Raw genomic sequence first — 14,551 nt, 5'->3', positions numbered from 1 at the left:
TTGAAATTAAAGGCTACTTTTTAATATTACAATTTAATTGGCTTGGGCACCTCACAATTATAATAGTTACATTTAGTTATTACTCATGTAATTTAATAGGTATCTTAATACTAATTAATGACCTATAACTCATTAAATAACAGGTACAGTCTGCCCCATTATGCTCTTGCAAAAATTAATAAAGTGAGCAAAAATAGATGGAAAGTTTATATCTAACACAACAACAAAAATAAAAGCACCCCCCAAAAGCCCCAAAACCCAGTGAATGAGGATTTTAAATAATGCAACAAATAGAAAATAAGCGACTATTCTTAGAATGTTGCTTAATGGTATAAAAACAAAGTGACACAATTAACCAACTTTCTAATGTCCAGGATATTTACATTCGAAGACGTTCCTAGGAAATAGCAAATCCTATCTTCTAACGTGCACTCTGATGGCCTCTCACTGCCCAAAAGCTGAGTTTAGACCTAAACTGCACTGTCAGTCTTGGATGCTTAACATTTTGTTATTTTTTCCCCCAAAAGTTCCATTCTGGAACCTTTGCTTACACCAGCCAGATACCACTGGAAAAGTAGATGTTAACCATGTAGCGAGTCTCTGTGCTACACCTTTGACACTGAAGTCTACTGCAGGGGTAGGTTAACGTACATCAGAAGATGTAAATTACTGTCTTTTAAAGGAGAAACAAATGCACCAATGAAAATGGCCACCTAGTCCATTAAATAGCCCTATTCCTTGAATCTAGGAAATGGGGGGTAGCTAGTGATAGCAGCTGTGAAGGCGAGGAGACTGATGCCGGGACATAGTTTTTGAAAGGTCTACCAATTATCATCTCCTAAATTCTTTCACTTGCAGCTACAATGGGTTTTAGCAGCAAATCTTAAACCCCTCTCTCCACCTGGAACTCTTCACTATCCTCAGAGATACTGGGTAAGATGATTCTAGAGCTTGCCCAGCAATGTGTCTCACTGTCTTATGCTATATACTGTTAAGAAGCTCTCTTCTTTTAGCTGAGAAAGAATCTTCCCTAAGGGAATTTAAGAACCATCAGCTCTTACACAATTCACAAAGGAGAAACAACAGATAGCTGACAAGCTACATAACGATAGTCCCATAAGTACAGAGTTACTGGACAATCCCTCATTTGTTCTTTTATATGCTACATATCACAATTTCATTAGCCTTTTCTCCTAAGTTCAATGCAGTGGTTTACAATTCAACAATTATAAATATAAGAAAATACTTCAATCCTTAAAATGCTTCCTTTTACTTATACTTGCTAAGTCACTAGATTGGAAACTACTTTTCCTCAAAAATCAATGTGGACCCTGAGGTAAATGGCAAAGAAGAATAAGCAATTTAAATAAATAATAAGCACAGACCCTAGCACATCTGAAATTCTTCTAAAGGGCTGCTTGCTCTCAAAAAAAACCCAAAATATGAGAAACCCCAAGAATTGGGCAGTAGGACTTTTCTGATGAAAGGTCATGATGCATCTACAGGAACTCCAAGCATAGAGGGAAAGTAGGAGGTCAGCAGAACAGAAAGAACAGAATTCTGTTCCTTGGTCACATTAGTCACAACCTAAGATCTAAAACTTTTTAAAGTTTAAAAAGTTCACTTTCATTAAAACAGCAGTTCTTTTCCACAGAGTGCCGACTAATCCCTAAGCACTACCCTTCAAGACATTATCTTAGGAAAGTTCTCCTAAGAGAAATCTGCAGACAGAAATAAATCAAAAATGGTGACCAGCAGCAAAGAAAAATAAGAAGCATCCACAAAGTGAGCTCACTAGAGGTGAACAAACAAAAACACTTCTTACTTACTTTATCATAGTCGTACTGCGAAGAGCATCTGCTGTCAAATCTAAGGTACAGGCAGCGAGCTCCCGGGATGTGGACAGTTTCCTTAAACTTATAGTTGTCTCTGACAGGGTGGACGGTTTCCACAGTCTTCCCAGCTGCCCAGGGAGCAGGAATCTTTAACCCAGTGAGAAAGCCTGGCTCTTCCTTCTCTTCCAGCATTCTAAAACCAGACAAAGAGAAAGAGATTTAGCTTAGCAGCAAAATGTATACACTGTAAAACACAAAAGGGAAAGCCCCCTTTCCAAGGGGAAGTCCAATTCATACTCAGGAAAGGACCTCACCAACTCTCATTTAAAGTGAATATAACTGACACATAATAAAATTGCACCAATTTAAAGTACACAACTTGGTAGGTCTGGCTACAGATAAGAAGTTTCCTCCTTTCTTTTGGTGATCCATGAAATCACTTCTTTGCTTTCTGTCATTAGTTTGCATTTTCTAGAGTTTTATAGAAATGAAATCACACAGTATGTACTTTTGAGGAAGACTGTTTCTTTCACTTGGCAAGTATTCTGAGATTCATACATATTGTTGCATATATCAATTGTGCATTCCGCTTTATTACTGAGCGGGATTCCACTGCATGGTTAAACCACAGTGTGTTTTAACTATTCACCTGTTGATAGACATTTGGGTTGTTTCTTGTTTTTGATTATTCTAATTAACACTATTATGAGTCTTCACAGGAAAGTCTTTAGAAGAACCTATACTTTCTTTTCTCTTGCATAAATACCTAGAAGAGGACCAGCTATATCACATGATACGTGTTTAATTTTTTTTAAAAAAAACTGTCACATTACTTTCCAAAGTCATAACATTTTTTATCCCTAACATTAGCCGAGAGAATTTGTTGTCAATTTTCAACTTATCTCTTGATCCATGGGGAAATTTATTCCAACCTGTGCTTTCATTTCTAAAACAATTCAATAATTATCTCTGAAATTTTGTCCCTAAAGTCTCTTTCTTTTCCCAGTTAGAGAATCCTTGCTAAAAATCACTGTTGTAAAAGGAGTACTAGTTTTTAACAGAAGAAAACAAGAAAGGTTCAGGCAGGGAAGCAGCATCCCTCACCTCTCATCAGGAAAGAGCCTGCCTTTCTGGTCTGATGTACCACATGGAGAACAGCCCACCTCAGCAAAAACTGGACACTGGGTTTTAAGCAGCAAAGCCGTCTGAAACAGAAAACCATCAGCATGTCTTAAAGCGCTTGCTATCAGCTACATGGATGTTACTACAGTGAAATTTAGAATTCTCATTTTTTTTTTTTAATCCTAGAAATGCTTTGCAACTCAGACCACTTAACTTTATCTTATTTAACACTGGAGTGGCACATATCATTTATATTAGTTACCAGTAGCCAGTAAGGTCTCAGGAGTCTGAACACAATGACCCTATCTCAGCAGCATTGTCGATTAGCATTTTTGCAGGTGACCCATAATTAACACTTGCCAGAGGCCGCAGGGAGAAATTTAAATGAACAAAATGTTTTTCTTTAATATTCTAACTTATTTTTATGACACAATGATTTTCTCCATTCCACTGTTATTTTCATTATGTTTATCCTCCCCCTTCAGTGTATGCACAGCTGCAAGGTGAAGTGGGTTGGCTGAGGAGCCCTTTGGCATAACAGAGATCCCACCTGACTGGTGTAGAGAACCAGCTGCACTAGCTGAGGCATCAGGGCATCAGCCATGGTCAGAGTCTGTAGATTTGGGTGCATCAGGGAGGTCAGTAACACTGGAAGAAGGTGACCGAGCATAGTCGCCTTAGTAACTTGCTCCAAGCCTTTTAACCTACAAAAAGTTCAAGAAAACACACCGTCTAAGTAATTCCCAATTGCAAAGAAACAAGTAACATCAATTTTAACTGACAATTGTCTTACACTGTTTATACTTATAGTTACAACAATTCAGTCCTCAAATTTCCCACCTTTTGCCACTGAGGGCGAGAACAAAGTGAGGAAAGGATTTTGACTTTGCCCAAAAGGTGATAGGTGCATTTCACAGAATCTTCAAAACACTTTATAAATGGGTTCTAAAATGCACACAGTTACTACAGGTAGTTAGACCTGCAAAGTGCTCTTGGTTCTGGGGCTCCAGCTCGCTGTTCCACACCCAGTCTCTGGGAGGGAGGGAGGGACTGATTACAGCGCTGCCTGCCTGCCTGTAGCAGTGATACCTGCTTGCAGCCTGGAGCAACTGGCTTGTGTGTATGAAGGCAGGCCTGTACAGAGGCAGGCAGGTTTTTAACTTGTCTTAAAATAATATTTCCCCCAGGACTCCCTGGTGGTGCAAGGAGTTAAGCACCACACTAGGAAGCAATCCACAGCCTCTGCAGCACGAGTTTGATTCCCGGCCCAGCCAGGGAGCTACCCACATGGCGCAGCAGACCTTTCTTGTCTCGCCCGCTGCTCCCCTCAGCAGTGTATTTCAGTCAGTCTGCCTGTTCTATTCCCTACTCTGTCTCTGGTGAATCCTCTCACATCTCCCTCCCCTTCATCTCTGACCTGTACCCCAGCTCTTGAATGCATAAATAAATAAATCTTTAAAAAAATCATATTTCCCCCAGTTTTACTGAGATATAACTGACTTGTAACATTGTGTCATTTAAGGTATATAACAATGCAAAAAAAAAAAAAAAAAGGTATATAGCAATGATTTCCTGTATGTATCTCTTATAAAATGGCTACCTAAAATCACATTCCTTTTTGGGTTTTTTGGGTCATATTTTGTCTTTAAAATCACGTTGTTAATATCCCAGTCCTCTGCTAGTAGAATCAAGACACTGGACCCTCCCCAAGAGAGATGTGGGTTATAAAGTCCCTTACGGCTACCTGGGGTACTGAGGCTGAATCAGGTGTACACCTCACGTCTCCAGCTTCCGCCGTCCCTGGGGCAGATCTGTTCCATGTGCTAACAGTGGGCCCGACATGTCTTAATAAGTCCCAATTCAATGCCTATTTGAATTATACTGTTCTTGTTATAGAGCAACCCCGATATTAAACGGGTTCCTGGCTGTGGGTCCTCACCCGCGCGCTTTAAAGGGACTTATGAATACTCTACTACAGACACACGCAAAAGGGTTAATAAAAGGTTTATTTACAAGAGAAAAAGAAATAAGGAAAATGTACAACTCAGGGAGAAAATAGGGAAATAAAGTCTTTAATGCGTCCTACCCGATCCGACGACCTGGAAACCCAAAGTCACTCTCAGAGCTAGACGGACGCCGCGAGCTGGCCGAGGGCCCCAAAATGGAGAGAGCCCCAAAGCCCACATGTCTGCCTTTTGTATCCACCTGGCTGCTTAACCCCACCCTCAGGTCCCAGCCACCTTCCCTTGGGTGGTGATGGGATGTAGAGTTCCCAGTGTCTTTGGCTTTGGCCTGGGGTGGGGGTGGAGTCCACAAAGCCTGTATGGAATTTGCTTTGGGGCAGCCTTTTCCCCCTAACACTGGGGTGGGGGTGGAGTCCACAAAGCCTGTATGGAATTAGCTTTGGGACAGCCTTTTTCCCCTAACATTCTCACTTCCAACCTTCCCACCACCTACTTTGTGGGAGGAAGAAACGGGCACAGGGACAGACAGTTGTGTGGAAAGAATACACTGCAGGGTGGTTCCAGGTCAGCATCTCCAACACTAAAATCATCAACAAACACTGCATGTAACTCCTCTCTAACAGCAGACCATAGCAGAAATTTTAATGAGGACTGAAGAGTTTTGTTACTGAAAAAGAGAAGTTTACCCTCTATATAGGTCAGTGCTGTGCTTGGAGAAGTAAAATTCAGGCAAAATTTTGAGCTGTCACATCAGTGTCATCATTTGCAAGCAGCCGATTATCTGTATCACTAATTCCCTAGATTATCACTCCCTACCTCAGGTAATGTGAGGAAACTAAGAGCGTGCAGCGCTGAGCTGCAACTGAAGGGAAGGTCAACTTGGGAGTGATGCTGCCAGAAGAAGCAATGTCAGAAACAAGGCTGTCCGTTACCCTGTACTCTCAGACCACAGCTATTAGTCAAATCTCACTTAAAAGCGCCAATTGCCCTTGAGTTAGATTGCCCTTGGTTTTGAAAACTTTCCCTTTCAACCTCTTCTCACAAAAAAATCCCTCTTATTAAATAGACATTTGATGTTCTAAAAGATTTCAACTTCATCAGCAAATTTTTCATCCTGAAAGGAAGGGTCACGTTCAAAACCTATTTCCTCACCTCTGCTCACGGTCAGCTATGTCACTATTTATGAGGGCAGTTGTGACCTGCTGTAGCATTTCCAACACTTCATCACATCCAGTCAGGATTTGGGTGGCCAGAGCCAAAATACTGACCTTAAGCTCCTAGGTAGAAAATATCACAATATTATTTTTAAGCTTTGTGATGAATGCACACTCACAATGACCACATGAAATGACGTATTTAATGATATATTCCAAATTAAAATAATGAGGTGGCCAGAATAAGCCCAAAGCAGTAAGTTCTGCTAGGATAGCAAGTAGCAATTTGATTTGGGAGGCTAAGGTCTGGAGTGCTGACAGAAATACGCAGTATTTCACGGGGAGCACACCGAGTCCCTAGGAGAAAAGGCATTTCTCCCATCCCCTCCAGCACAAGAGCGCTCCCGGTGGCCAGCCCAGAAAATGTCCAGGTGGAGACTGCCTTGGGTGGTATGAGGATAGCTAAAGAGAAAAACAGAACAGTAAAAGGCGCATGTATAGATGGTGAGTAAAATGAGACAAAAACACAACATTCTGAAACAGTACAAGTGACCTTTCTACTTAATGTCTTGAAGGCAATACACTTGGAAACACTTGAAAAATTGAAGTTAAAAACTTCAATTAAAGTAGCAGGCAGCTATAGGCTAGTAAACATTGAAAATAACTGAGTACAAACACATTATGTGTTCAACAACACTGGCTAGGATCACAGAAATGTTTACTTTACAATTACTTCCAATTAATAAGCATACAGCCAAACTGATACTTGAGGTTAAATCTGTGCTTTCAGTTTTTCCCCGAGATGCTAGACAACCAAACCTTTATTATGAGCACTTCCTCCCCGCATTGACTAAGAATTTGTCAAATTTAGCCTGTTAAATAGGAAACAGTGATTTGCACTTTGGAATTTGCTAGGGCCTTTTTTAGTATTAAGATATTTTTATCGATAACAGAGGAAAAATAATTCTGAACTGACTGGTTGAGATAGGCCCTGGGTTACGTCCTAGTAATGACATCAGCCCCATCTACTGAATGCAAATGCAGGAGCAGCAAGTGCCAGAGTCTATCCCTCACAGCGAACCTATAGGGGAGATGCCAGCACCGCCTTTTTTGTGGACTAGTATACTAAGGCAAGAAGCTAATAGATAGTATCAGCAAGTTCAACAATTAAAAACATCACATAATGATATAATCATAAACAGGGGCTAGCAGGCATGTGGTTTATATAGTACATATATTACAAGAAGAAATGGGCAAACCACAGCAAAGATATAGTTACCATGGCTAATTTTGCAGTGTGTTTTAGTCATCACTTTAAGGAAGAGTCAAATTCTTTATGATTTCTCTAATTTTGCCACAAAGAAGCAATTCTGAAGAGCAATGCAAACATCCGCCTTGAGCATCTGTCAAAGTTATAACCACCACTGCTATAAAAATATCTTTGGATTTCTATAATTGCATGTGGGAAAAAATTATTGCGTTTACACAGAAACTAACTTAAAAATAATTATAGAAAATGAAATGAATTAGGAAGTAATTCAATATAAAGACTGTGAGAAAATTATCACATTTTAGTTATTTAAATCAAGAAAACCTAGTAATTCAGTTAATTGTAAATATTGTTTGAAATGTTATACACCCAAATTTATTTAGCTCCCTATCTTTATATACATATATAAACACACACACACACACATAGAGCTTTCAGGTGCATGTGAGATCACTTGTAAGCGCCGTATTTTACAATTCTCAAAAGAAGATGAAAATTAAGGCACAAAAAGATTGACAGGAGCACATGAATGACACATTATGAGAGTGTCACAAGTATGGCAACTGTTATGCAGTGACATAAAAAATCTATGAAATGAGTGACCTAATATTACTTCTCACAACAATATAAGCAACATGGTGAAATCTGACATAATACACAGAAATTTAACTAATTAAACTGTGCTTCACATACTGGATAGAAAGCATCGTTAGAATAAAGCTTGGTGTTTACCTGTACCTTCAATGTCTCTCCCTGCAAGGAGCTGTCACTGTCATCATTCTCATCAGGCTTAATCAAAATAGTGTTACTGAGAAGGTGGTTCTGAACTGCCATCAGATAGCGCAGGCAGGAAGACGCAGCCTTTAATACAAATAAGGGCATTTAAATGATCTAAATCCTATTGAAAGAAGGAATCATGTAATCCTCATGTTTTTAAAAGATTTTGACAGCGGAAGCAAAAGAGAAAGTACAGAAAACAGACCAAGTTAGTTTCTAGGTGACGTTTTCCACATGGCTTTCAACACACAATCTGACACATTTACCATAACTTTCTGCCTTTTGTTACACAATCTTCTTTAGTCACGGAGAATGCTTACTTGAATTTTTGCCTCTTAAGAGTGCTTCCTCTCCCCAAGCCCCTCACATGGCTCTCCATTAGAGAAGACTACCCAAACATATCCAGAATCTTTGGTTCCTATCAGTTTCTCAAAAACACTGAGAGCTTAGCACACAGTGCTAAATTAAAAATTAAAAGGAGGAAATCCTCACTATTTTAAATGAAACAAATACCAAAATTCAGTCAAATTATTTATTGCAAGACATTTAAGTAGGAGATATAAAGTCTTTGGAGGAAGTATTTCAAGTGGATTTGTCTAGTTCTCCATTTCTAGGACACACAGTTACCCACTGATTTTATTAATTAAGTCTATCTTTGAAAAGTGTGTAAGTATATGTACATACATACACAACTTAATACCAAAATGAAAAAAGGGACATGATATAATTTTGCTTTCATTAAACACATTTTTACTTACAGGCACAGTTGAAAGGAGTTTTTGAAAATCATCCTTAGAGACAGTTTGGCACTTGGTGATTAAGATACAGGATTCCCGTACAACAATTTTCAGAATGTAGTGTAACAGTTCATCATTTAGCCTTTAAAATGTTAAAAAAAAAAAAAAAAAGCAACAATAAGATTGATGTTTATTAGTAAAAGGCAAACTTATATAACTGGTAAAGGATGACACATAGAAGACATAACTTAATTGGTTCTGTAAATAAATCATCTTACTCAGTAATGATGCTAACAACTAGGTATATTATCTAAGTTAAATTTTCAGGGGGAAAAATGGTGCCAATACCTAGACCAAGTACTTTACAAGTAACAGAAAATCAACACCTCCTTGCCTCATCAGCGCTGCAATTTGGGTCATACCCTTCACCCAAGAGTTCTTAAATAAGTTCCAGCTGTTATTTCTGCTAAATACCTTTTACTCCAGACCCAAGAAACTTTACTAATAAAACTGAAACATGCCATTATCCTTTCTGAAGCAACGGTGGGACTTATCTTTCCACTGATCCACAGTTTACACTTAACATGCTAATTATCGGATTAGAAATGACAGCAGACCAAAGTTGGTCAAACACACTTAAATGTAAATTAGTTACTGAGAATAACACAAAGAAAAGGCCAGGAGTAAATATTATAACTGGTGTTACCTGTAATGATCATCTTCCTCACTGCCAAACCGGTTGTTTTGAAGCTGTTCAGCTAAATTGGTTAAGATCACATCCCGAAGCTGGGCAAGGCCGCTGTTTCTCTCTCCTAACACAGGACAAAGCTCCATAAATCACCCTGGTAATTATTCTTAGAAAATTGAGACTATTGAGAAATTGAGACTAACAAGCAGACTGTCGACAATCTAGGGGAACGAGGCATAGGTACTTAAAGCAGCAAAAACAGACATTTTCAAGTCAGCACATCCTGTTTTACATTACGCTCTTGATGTATCATTAAATGTGCTAATTCCTTAAGTTAATGTTGCTTATAAATGCAGTGTCTTTAACATGGTGAATTTTGTTATTATTTAGTCTAATTTTAAAAATTTGTTTTTAAACGCGTGAAGGATACCTGGAGTGAAAATTCCAAGAAGTCATTACCATCCACATTCATTAAGCATCTAGAGTCTGGTACACTACACTAAGCAGTGGACATGGGAAGAGATTTATAAAGCTTGAACATTCAGAAAACGTGGCTTCTACTTTCAATTGGATTGAAATCTGGGCTTGGCATATGTGAAGATACACAGTAAAAATAACACTGATTAACAGATGTGAGGAAAAATATATAATAAGTAAGTTGCTTCCTTAGGGACAAACTGTAAGATGGTTGTTCAAGGATAATTAAAAGATAATTCTTACCCTCTGTTAAAACCAGCTTAAGTAAGTTATTGATTTCAGTTTCACCTGGGTACAAGATATTTAAACCAGAGCTGAAATGACAGAAAGTTCAAAGCTTTTAAACAAATGTTGTATTTAGTCCACTTTAAACTTTAAGTTTCCATTTTTATTAAGACACCTGTTTGATTACATCAAACGTAGCAGTTGACTCTGAAAGAATCACTGTCCTGGTATAGTCCAATCACCTTCCTGATAGATGGTATCCCCCTCCTTCTCCAATCTGTGAATTTCCAAAATGAGTTCTCACCTGAGTCCAGATGCAGTCCTGGCAGAAGTGAGCTATCACAAGTCAATGTAGTCAAGCGAGCTAAACATGCAGATTGTGCCCAGAAAATCATTTGAGAAGGGGATTTCTAATTCTCAGCTTATTCAAAAAGGCAGGAAGAACAGCACTATAAACAGCACCAAAATCTATCCTTTTTCTTTATGAGGTTTGACATAAAGTGCACATATTTAAAGTGCACAAGTTGATAAAGTTTAACCCAAAACCACCACTATAATCAAGATAATTGACATACTAACACTTCCCGAAGTTTCCTAATATACTAGACTTAAATTATTGATTTCATGCTCTCAACAGAAAGAGACCCAAAGCATAATCTCTTATACAAGGAAAAACTTCCCCTCCCTCTAGCTTCCCCTGCTTCCGGTTCTCCCAGACCAGGCACTTGGTTCTCCTGGTACAGCAAAGCTATGTTCCTGGATACAAGTTAATTGCACTCAAAATATATACTGATAGAGTAGGCGACAATAAATAGAAAATGGTCGATAAATTGTTTATCAAATAAGGTTTAAGCAAAAGGGCTAATAGTGTTGAATTACTTTTATTAAATCTTATTAAAAATCTCACAAACCTATAAAGCAGATGCTATTTTTTGCCCATTGTACTGCTGAAAAAAACTCAGAAACTTCAGGGCCTCCCCGGTGGCGCAGTGGTTGAGCACTGGGTTGCGAAGCTGCCCGCAGTCTCTATAGCAACGGTTCAATCCCCGGCCACCGAGCGCAGTGGTTGAGCACTGGGTTGCAAAGCTGCCCGCAGTCTCTACAGCACCGGTTCAATCCCCGGCCACCGAGCGAGGGTCCCACATGGCGTGCAGGCCTCTCCTGCCACCCGCTGCTCCCCTCAGCAGTCTACTTCGGTCCTTCTGCCTGTTCTGCTCCCTGCTTTGGCTCTGGTGAATTCTCTCACCCTCCCGCACTTCTGACTGTACCCAGTGCTTGTATAAATAAATAAATCTTTAAAAAACAAACAGACAAAAAACTCGAAACTTCAACTCAAGGGTACAGCTAGTAAGTGGCAAAGATTAGAACCCAAAGCCCACTTCTTGACCACGCTGCCATTCTCTCTCCCAAAAGAGAACATTTGCTTCCAAACAACCAACATAGCCACTGAAGGGGATTTATTTCCTTCCTTCTTTCTTTCTTTTTTTTAAGATCCAAATGGTGAGATAAGGAAAACAGACACACAGATGGCCTGGGCCCTCTGGGAGGGGGGGCCTCAAACCCCTTTCCAGTTCAATTATCCCCTAAGCACGAGGCCCCATCTGTGGAATAGGGGAAGAAACACCTACAACACAGTTTGCAGAGAAGATTACAAAGCAGTCAGGAGAAGCATTTTGCAGAGAGCACAAATAAAATCATTTTCTGATTACCTGATGGCAAGGCAGACTTCCTTCTGGATTTCAGGGCAAATCTGATCTTTTGGTGCCATCAACAACTGCCAAAGAAGCAATCCCGACCTTCGGATGATGTCTCGATTCCTTTCAGTTTGTGGGCTGAAGAAAAATTTAAATACCACCTACAGAAACATAAGGGGTAGATCTAAATATGCTAATTCTACTAGGGATCAGTTATCCCTATGAAGAAAGAACATGGTAGACTGTCTAATGAATAGGTAACCAGGTGGATTCTTAACCACATCTTCTATTGTGTAATATACAGCCACAGTAAAAATTTTACATGCATCAACTGCAAAGAGTTACATATTGTAGCACTCCATTAATTGCAGTGCAATGAATGTGATAATTCTATAGTATTAGAATGTGGTAAAATGGAAAACAGGAATGTTATTAAATTTTTCTTGTGGGAAAAATTAGCTGGTGGAATCCAAGGCTTACACTTTTTTTCTGTTATCTAATTTATCCCAAAACAACATATTTACCTGAAAGACAACAAGAATGCAGCGTATAATACAGGTATCTCCATTCACCATGGCCTTCTCCATAATGTCACAAATACTGTTAAGATGATGTGCTTCAATCGGATGCTGCTTGCCCAAGACACTTGTGATTGGAAGATTGGGGTTGGTAGCAAGAAGATTAAGTTGGTGTATGCACATCGCACCAACGTGGTGCAGTAACTGGTTTATAACCTCGTTCGTGGTTATAGCCTCTTCTAGAAGATGAAAAGGAAACTCAATGAGAAAATATAAGCTACATGGACAGTTCCCAAGGAACAGATCTTTAACTTACAAAAGGTGCACACACCCTATGGAAGAGTATTTTGGCCACCATCTCTTCCAATATGGCCATTAGAACCCTTCTTCCCGCCCTCGAAATGCTGGGGTAAAAACCTGGGAATTTCCATTTTTTTAAGAGCATAAACAGCTACCACTTACTGAGACGTTCCATGTACAGGAGAGTGGGCTCAATGCTTTACATGCACTACCTTACGATAGCGCTATAGACTTAAGACTATTTTAGTTTTGTTTTGTAGAGGAATAAACCAGCAGTCAGAAAGGTCAACTTGCCTAGGCCACAAGTTAAAGAGCTGAAACTGGAAGTAGGCCATCTCAGCCCAGAGCCCATGCAGGTAGTCATCCTCGTAAAATCTCTCTACCTTCAATGGCTCTCCATTGTAGATGCCCCTTCTCCTCTGGTCCATAAATCTATCTGCCCACAGTGCCAATAGTTTTATCTCATTTCATCCCCACAGTCCAAACTTGTGAGTTGACAAGCACTGTCTTATATAATAATAAATACATCATGGATAGTTACAGGCATTCAGGGAAGGAGGTGAAAATAATCTACACAGGCAAGCATTAAAAAGATTGATTTTTTCCTTAAAAGCAGCTGAAATGAACTATTTAAGCGGAACAGGGAGATAGATAATCTTGGACAGCCTTGGAACCTGAGTGGAGGAACTCAGGGCTGCCAAAGGACTCTGGGCAATGGGAACTATGAGGAAAGGACTCATGGAAAATTAAGAGAAGGTGAACGTCACCAAATTTAAACTTTTCAATTGCATATTAGCCATAAAGCGAGACTAGGTTTTGCTCCCTTCTGTGCTTTATGGATCCTTGGTCTTACAAGAGAATTCAGATTAATACTACTGATCTTCACCAATGACTTTCTAAAGTTAGCTTTAGGACCTTCCAGGAGGGAAGTCAGTGGAGGTGTAGAGTGTGAGACCTGACTATTTAGCCTATAAGAGATGCTGATGCCTGAGTACAGAGATAAGGCTGAGAGGGAGGAGGAGGATGAGTGCAGTGGAAATAGGGAGACTAGTGAGGAGACATAAGATAATATGGGTGAAGATCCCGGCCTAGACTAGACTTATGGCAGCACAGATAGTGGGAAATGGCTGGATTTGGGATATATCTTGAAGGTAGGCATAAACATGGATTTACTGCTGTCCATTTGGATATAGGGTATGGGAGAAAGTCAAAGACAATCCAATTTTTTGGTCTGAGCATATGAAAGAATAATGATCCATATACTGAAATATGGGGCACTCAGTAGGTACAGATTTGGAGTTTGTTTGTGACACATTAGGTTGGAGATGCTTATTAAATATCCAAGCCGAGTTGAACACTTAATGTGAAGTTCAGACAAGAGGCTTGGAGATAATAATTAGGGGGTCATTAATAGACAGTTGACTTTTTTCTCTTTGTCTTTCTTTTTTATACCTTCATCAAAATATAATTTACATGCTATAAAATTCAACCATTTTAAGTGTACAATTCAATGATTTTTTTTAGTAAATTTACATAAATACCAATGGAAGTAGAGAAATTACTACTGACCCTATAGAAATTAAGCTAATTATGAGGAAATAACATGTGCACCTTTTTGCCAACAAATTTGATAACTCATGAAATGTACATTTCTAGAAAGACACAAATTACCAAAAGTAACTCAAAATCTGAACAGGTAATTGCACAGCCGCAAAGTATCACCTTCCCCAAATATTTACTAGTAACTGTGGTGATTAATATATATCCCCAAGTTCTCTGATGCCTTTCCT

General features: G+C 39.2%; 1 protein-coding gene across 5 annotated transcripts in view; it reads right to left on the bottom strand.

The window, feature by feature from the left end:
- The window catches only part of HECTD4 (HECT domain E3 ubiquitin protein ligase 4), a 172,072-nt gene that overhangs the window by 76,038 nt on the left and 81,483 nt on the right, over window positions 1-14,551 (bottom strand). For 4 of the 5 annotated variants that reach the window (XM_037511140.2, XM_037511136.2, XM_054695324.1 and 1 more), the window contains exons 12-21: window positions 12,468-12,700; window positions 11,959-12,104; window positions 10,268-10,338; window positions 9,566-9,671; window positions 8,881-9,001; window positions 8,078-8,206; window positions 6,074-6,198; window positions 3,508-3,661; window positions 2,940-3,040; window positions 1,830-2,028 (exon numbers count right to left, since the gene is read on the bottom strand). In XM_037511140.2, coding sequence (XP_037367037.1) covers window positions 1,830-2,028; window positions 2,940-3,040; window positions 3,508-3,661; window positions 6,074-6,198; window positions 8,078-8,206; window positions 8,881-9,001; window positions 9,566-9,671; window positions 10,268-10,338; window positions 11,959-12,104; window positions 12,468-12,700 — 1,385 coding nt within the window. The remainder of the gene's footprint in view (window positions 1-1,829; window positions 2,029-2,939; window positions 3,041-3,507; window positions 3,662-6,073; window positions 6,199-8,077; window positions 8,207-8,880; window positions 9,002-9,565; window positions 9,672-10,267; window positions 10,339-11,958; window positions 12,105-12,467; window positions 12,701-14,551) is intronic. The other variant, XM_037511137.2, reaches the window with a different exon arrangement.

Source organism: Talpa occidentalis, unplaced genomic scaffold, assembly GCF_014898055.3.
Source record: "Talpa occidentalis isolate TD23 unplaced genomic scaffold, MPIMG_talOcc4v2.1 talOcc4.14, whole genome shotgun sequence".
Lineage (NCBI taxonomy): Eukaryota > Metazoa > Chordata > Mammalia > Eulipotyphla > Talpidae > Talpa > Talpa occidentalis.
This window is presented reverse-complemented; position numbering and strand designations above follow the sequence as displayed.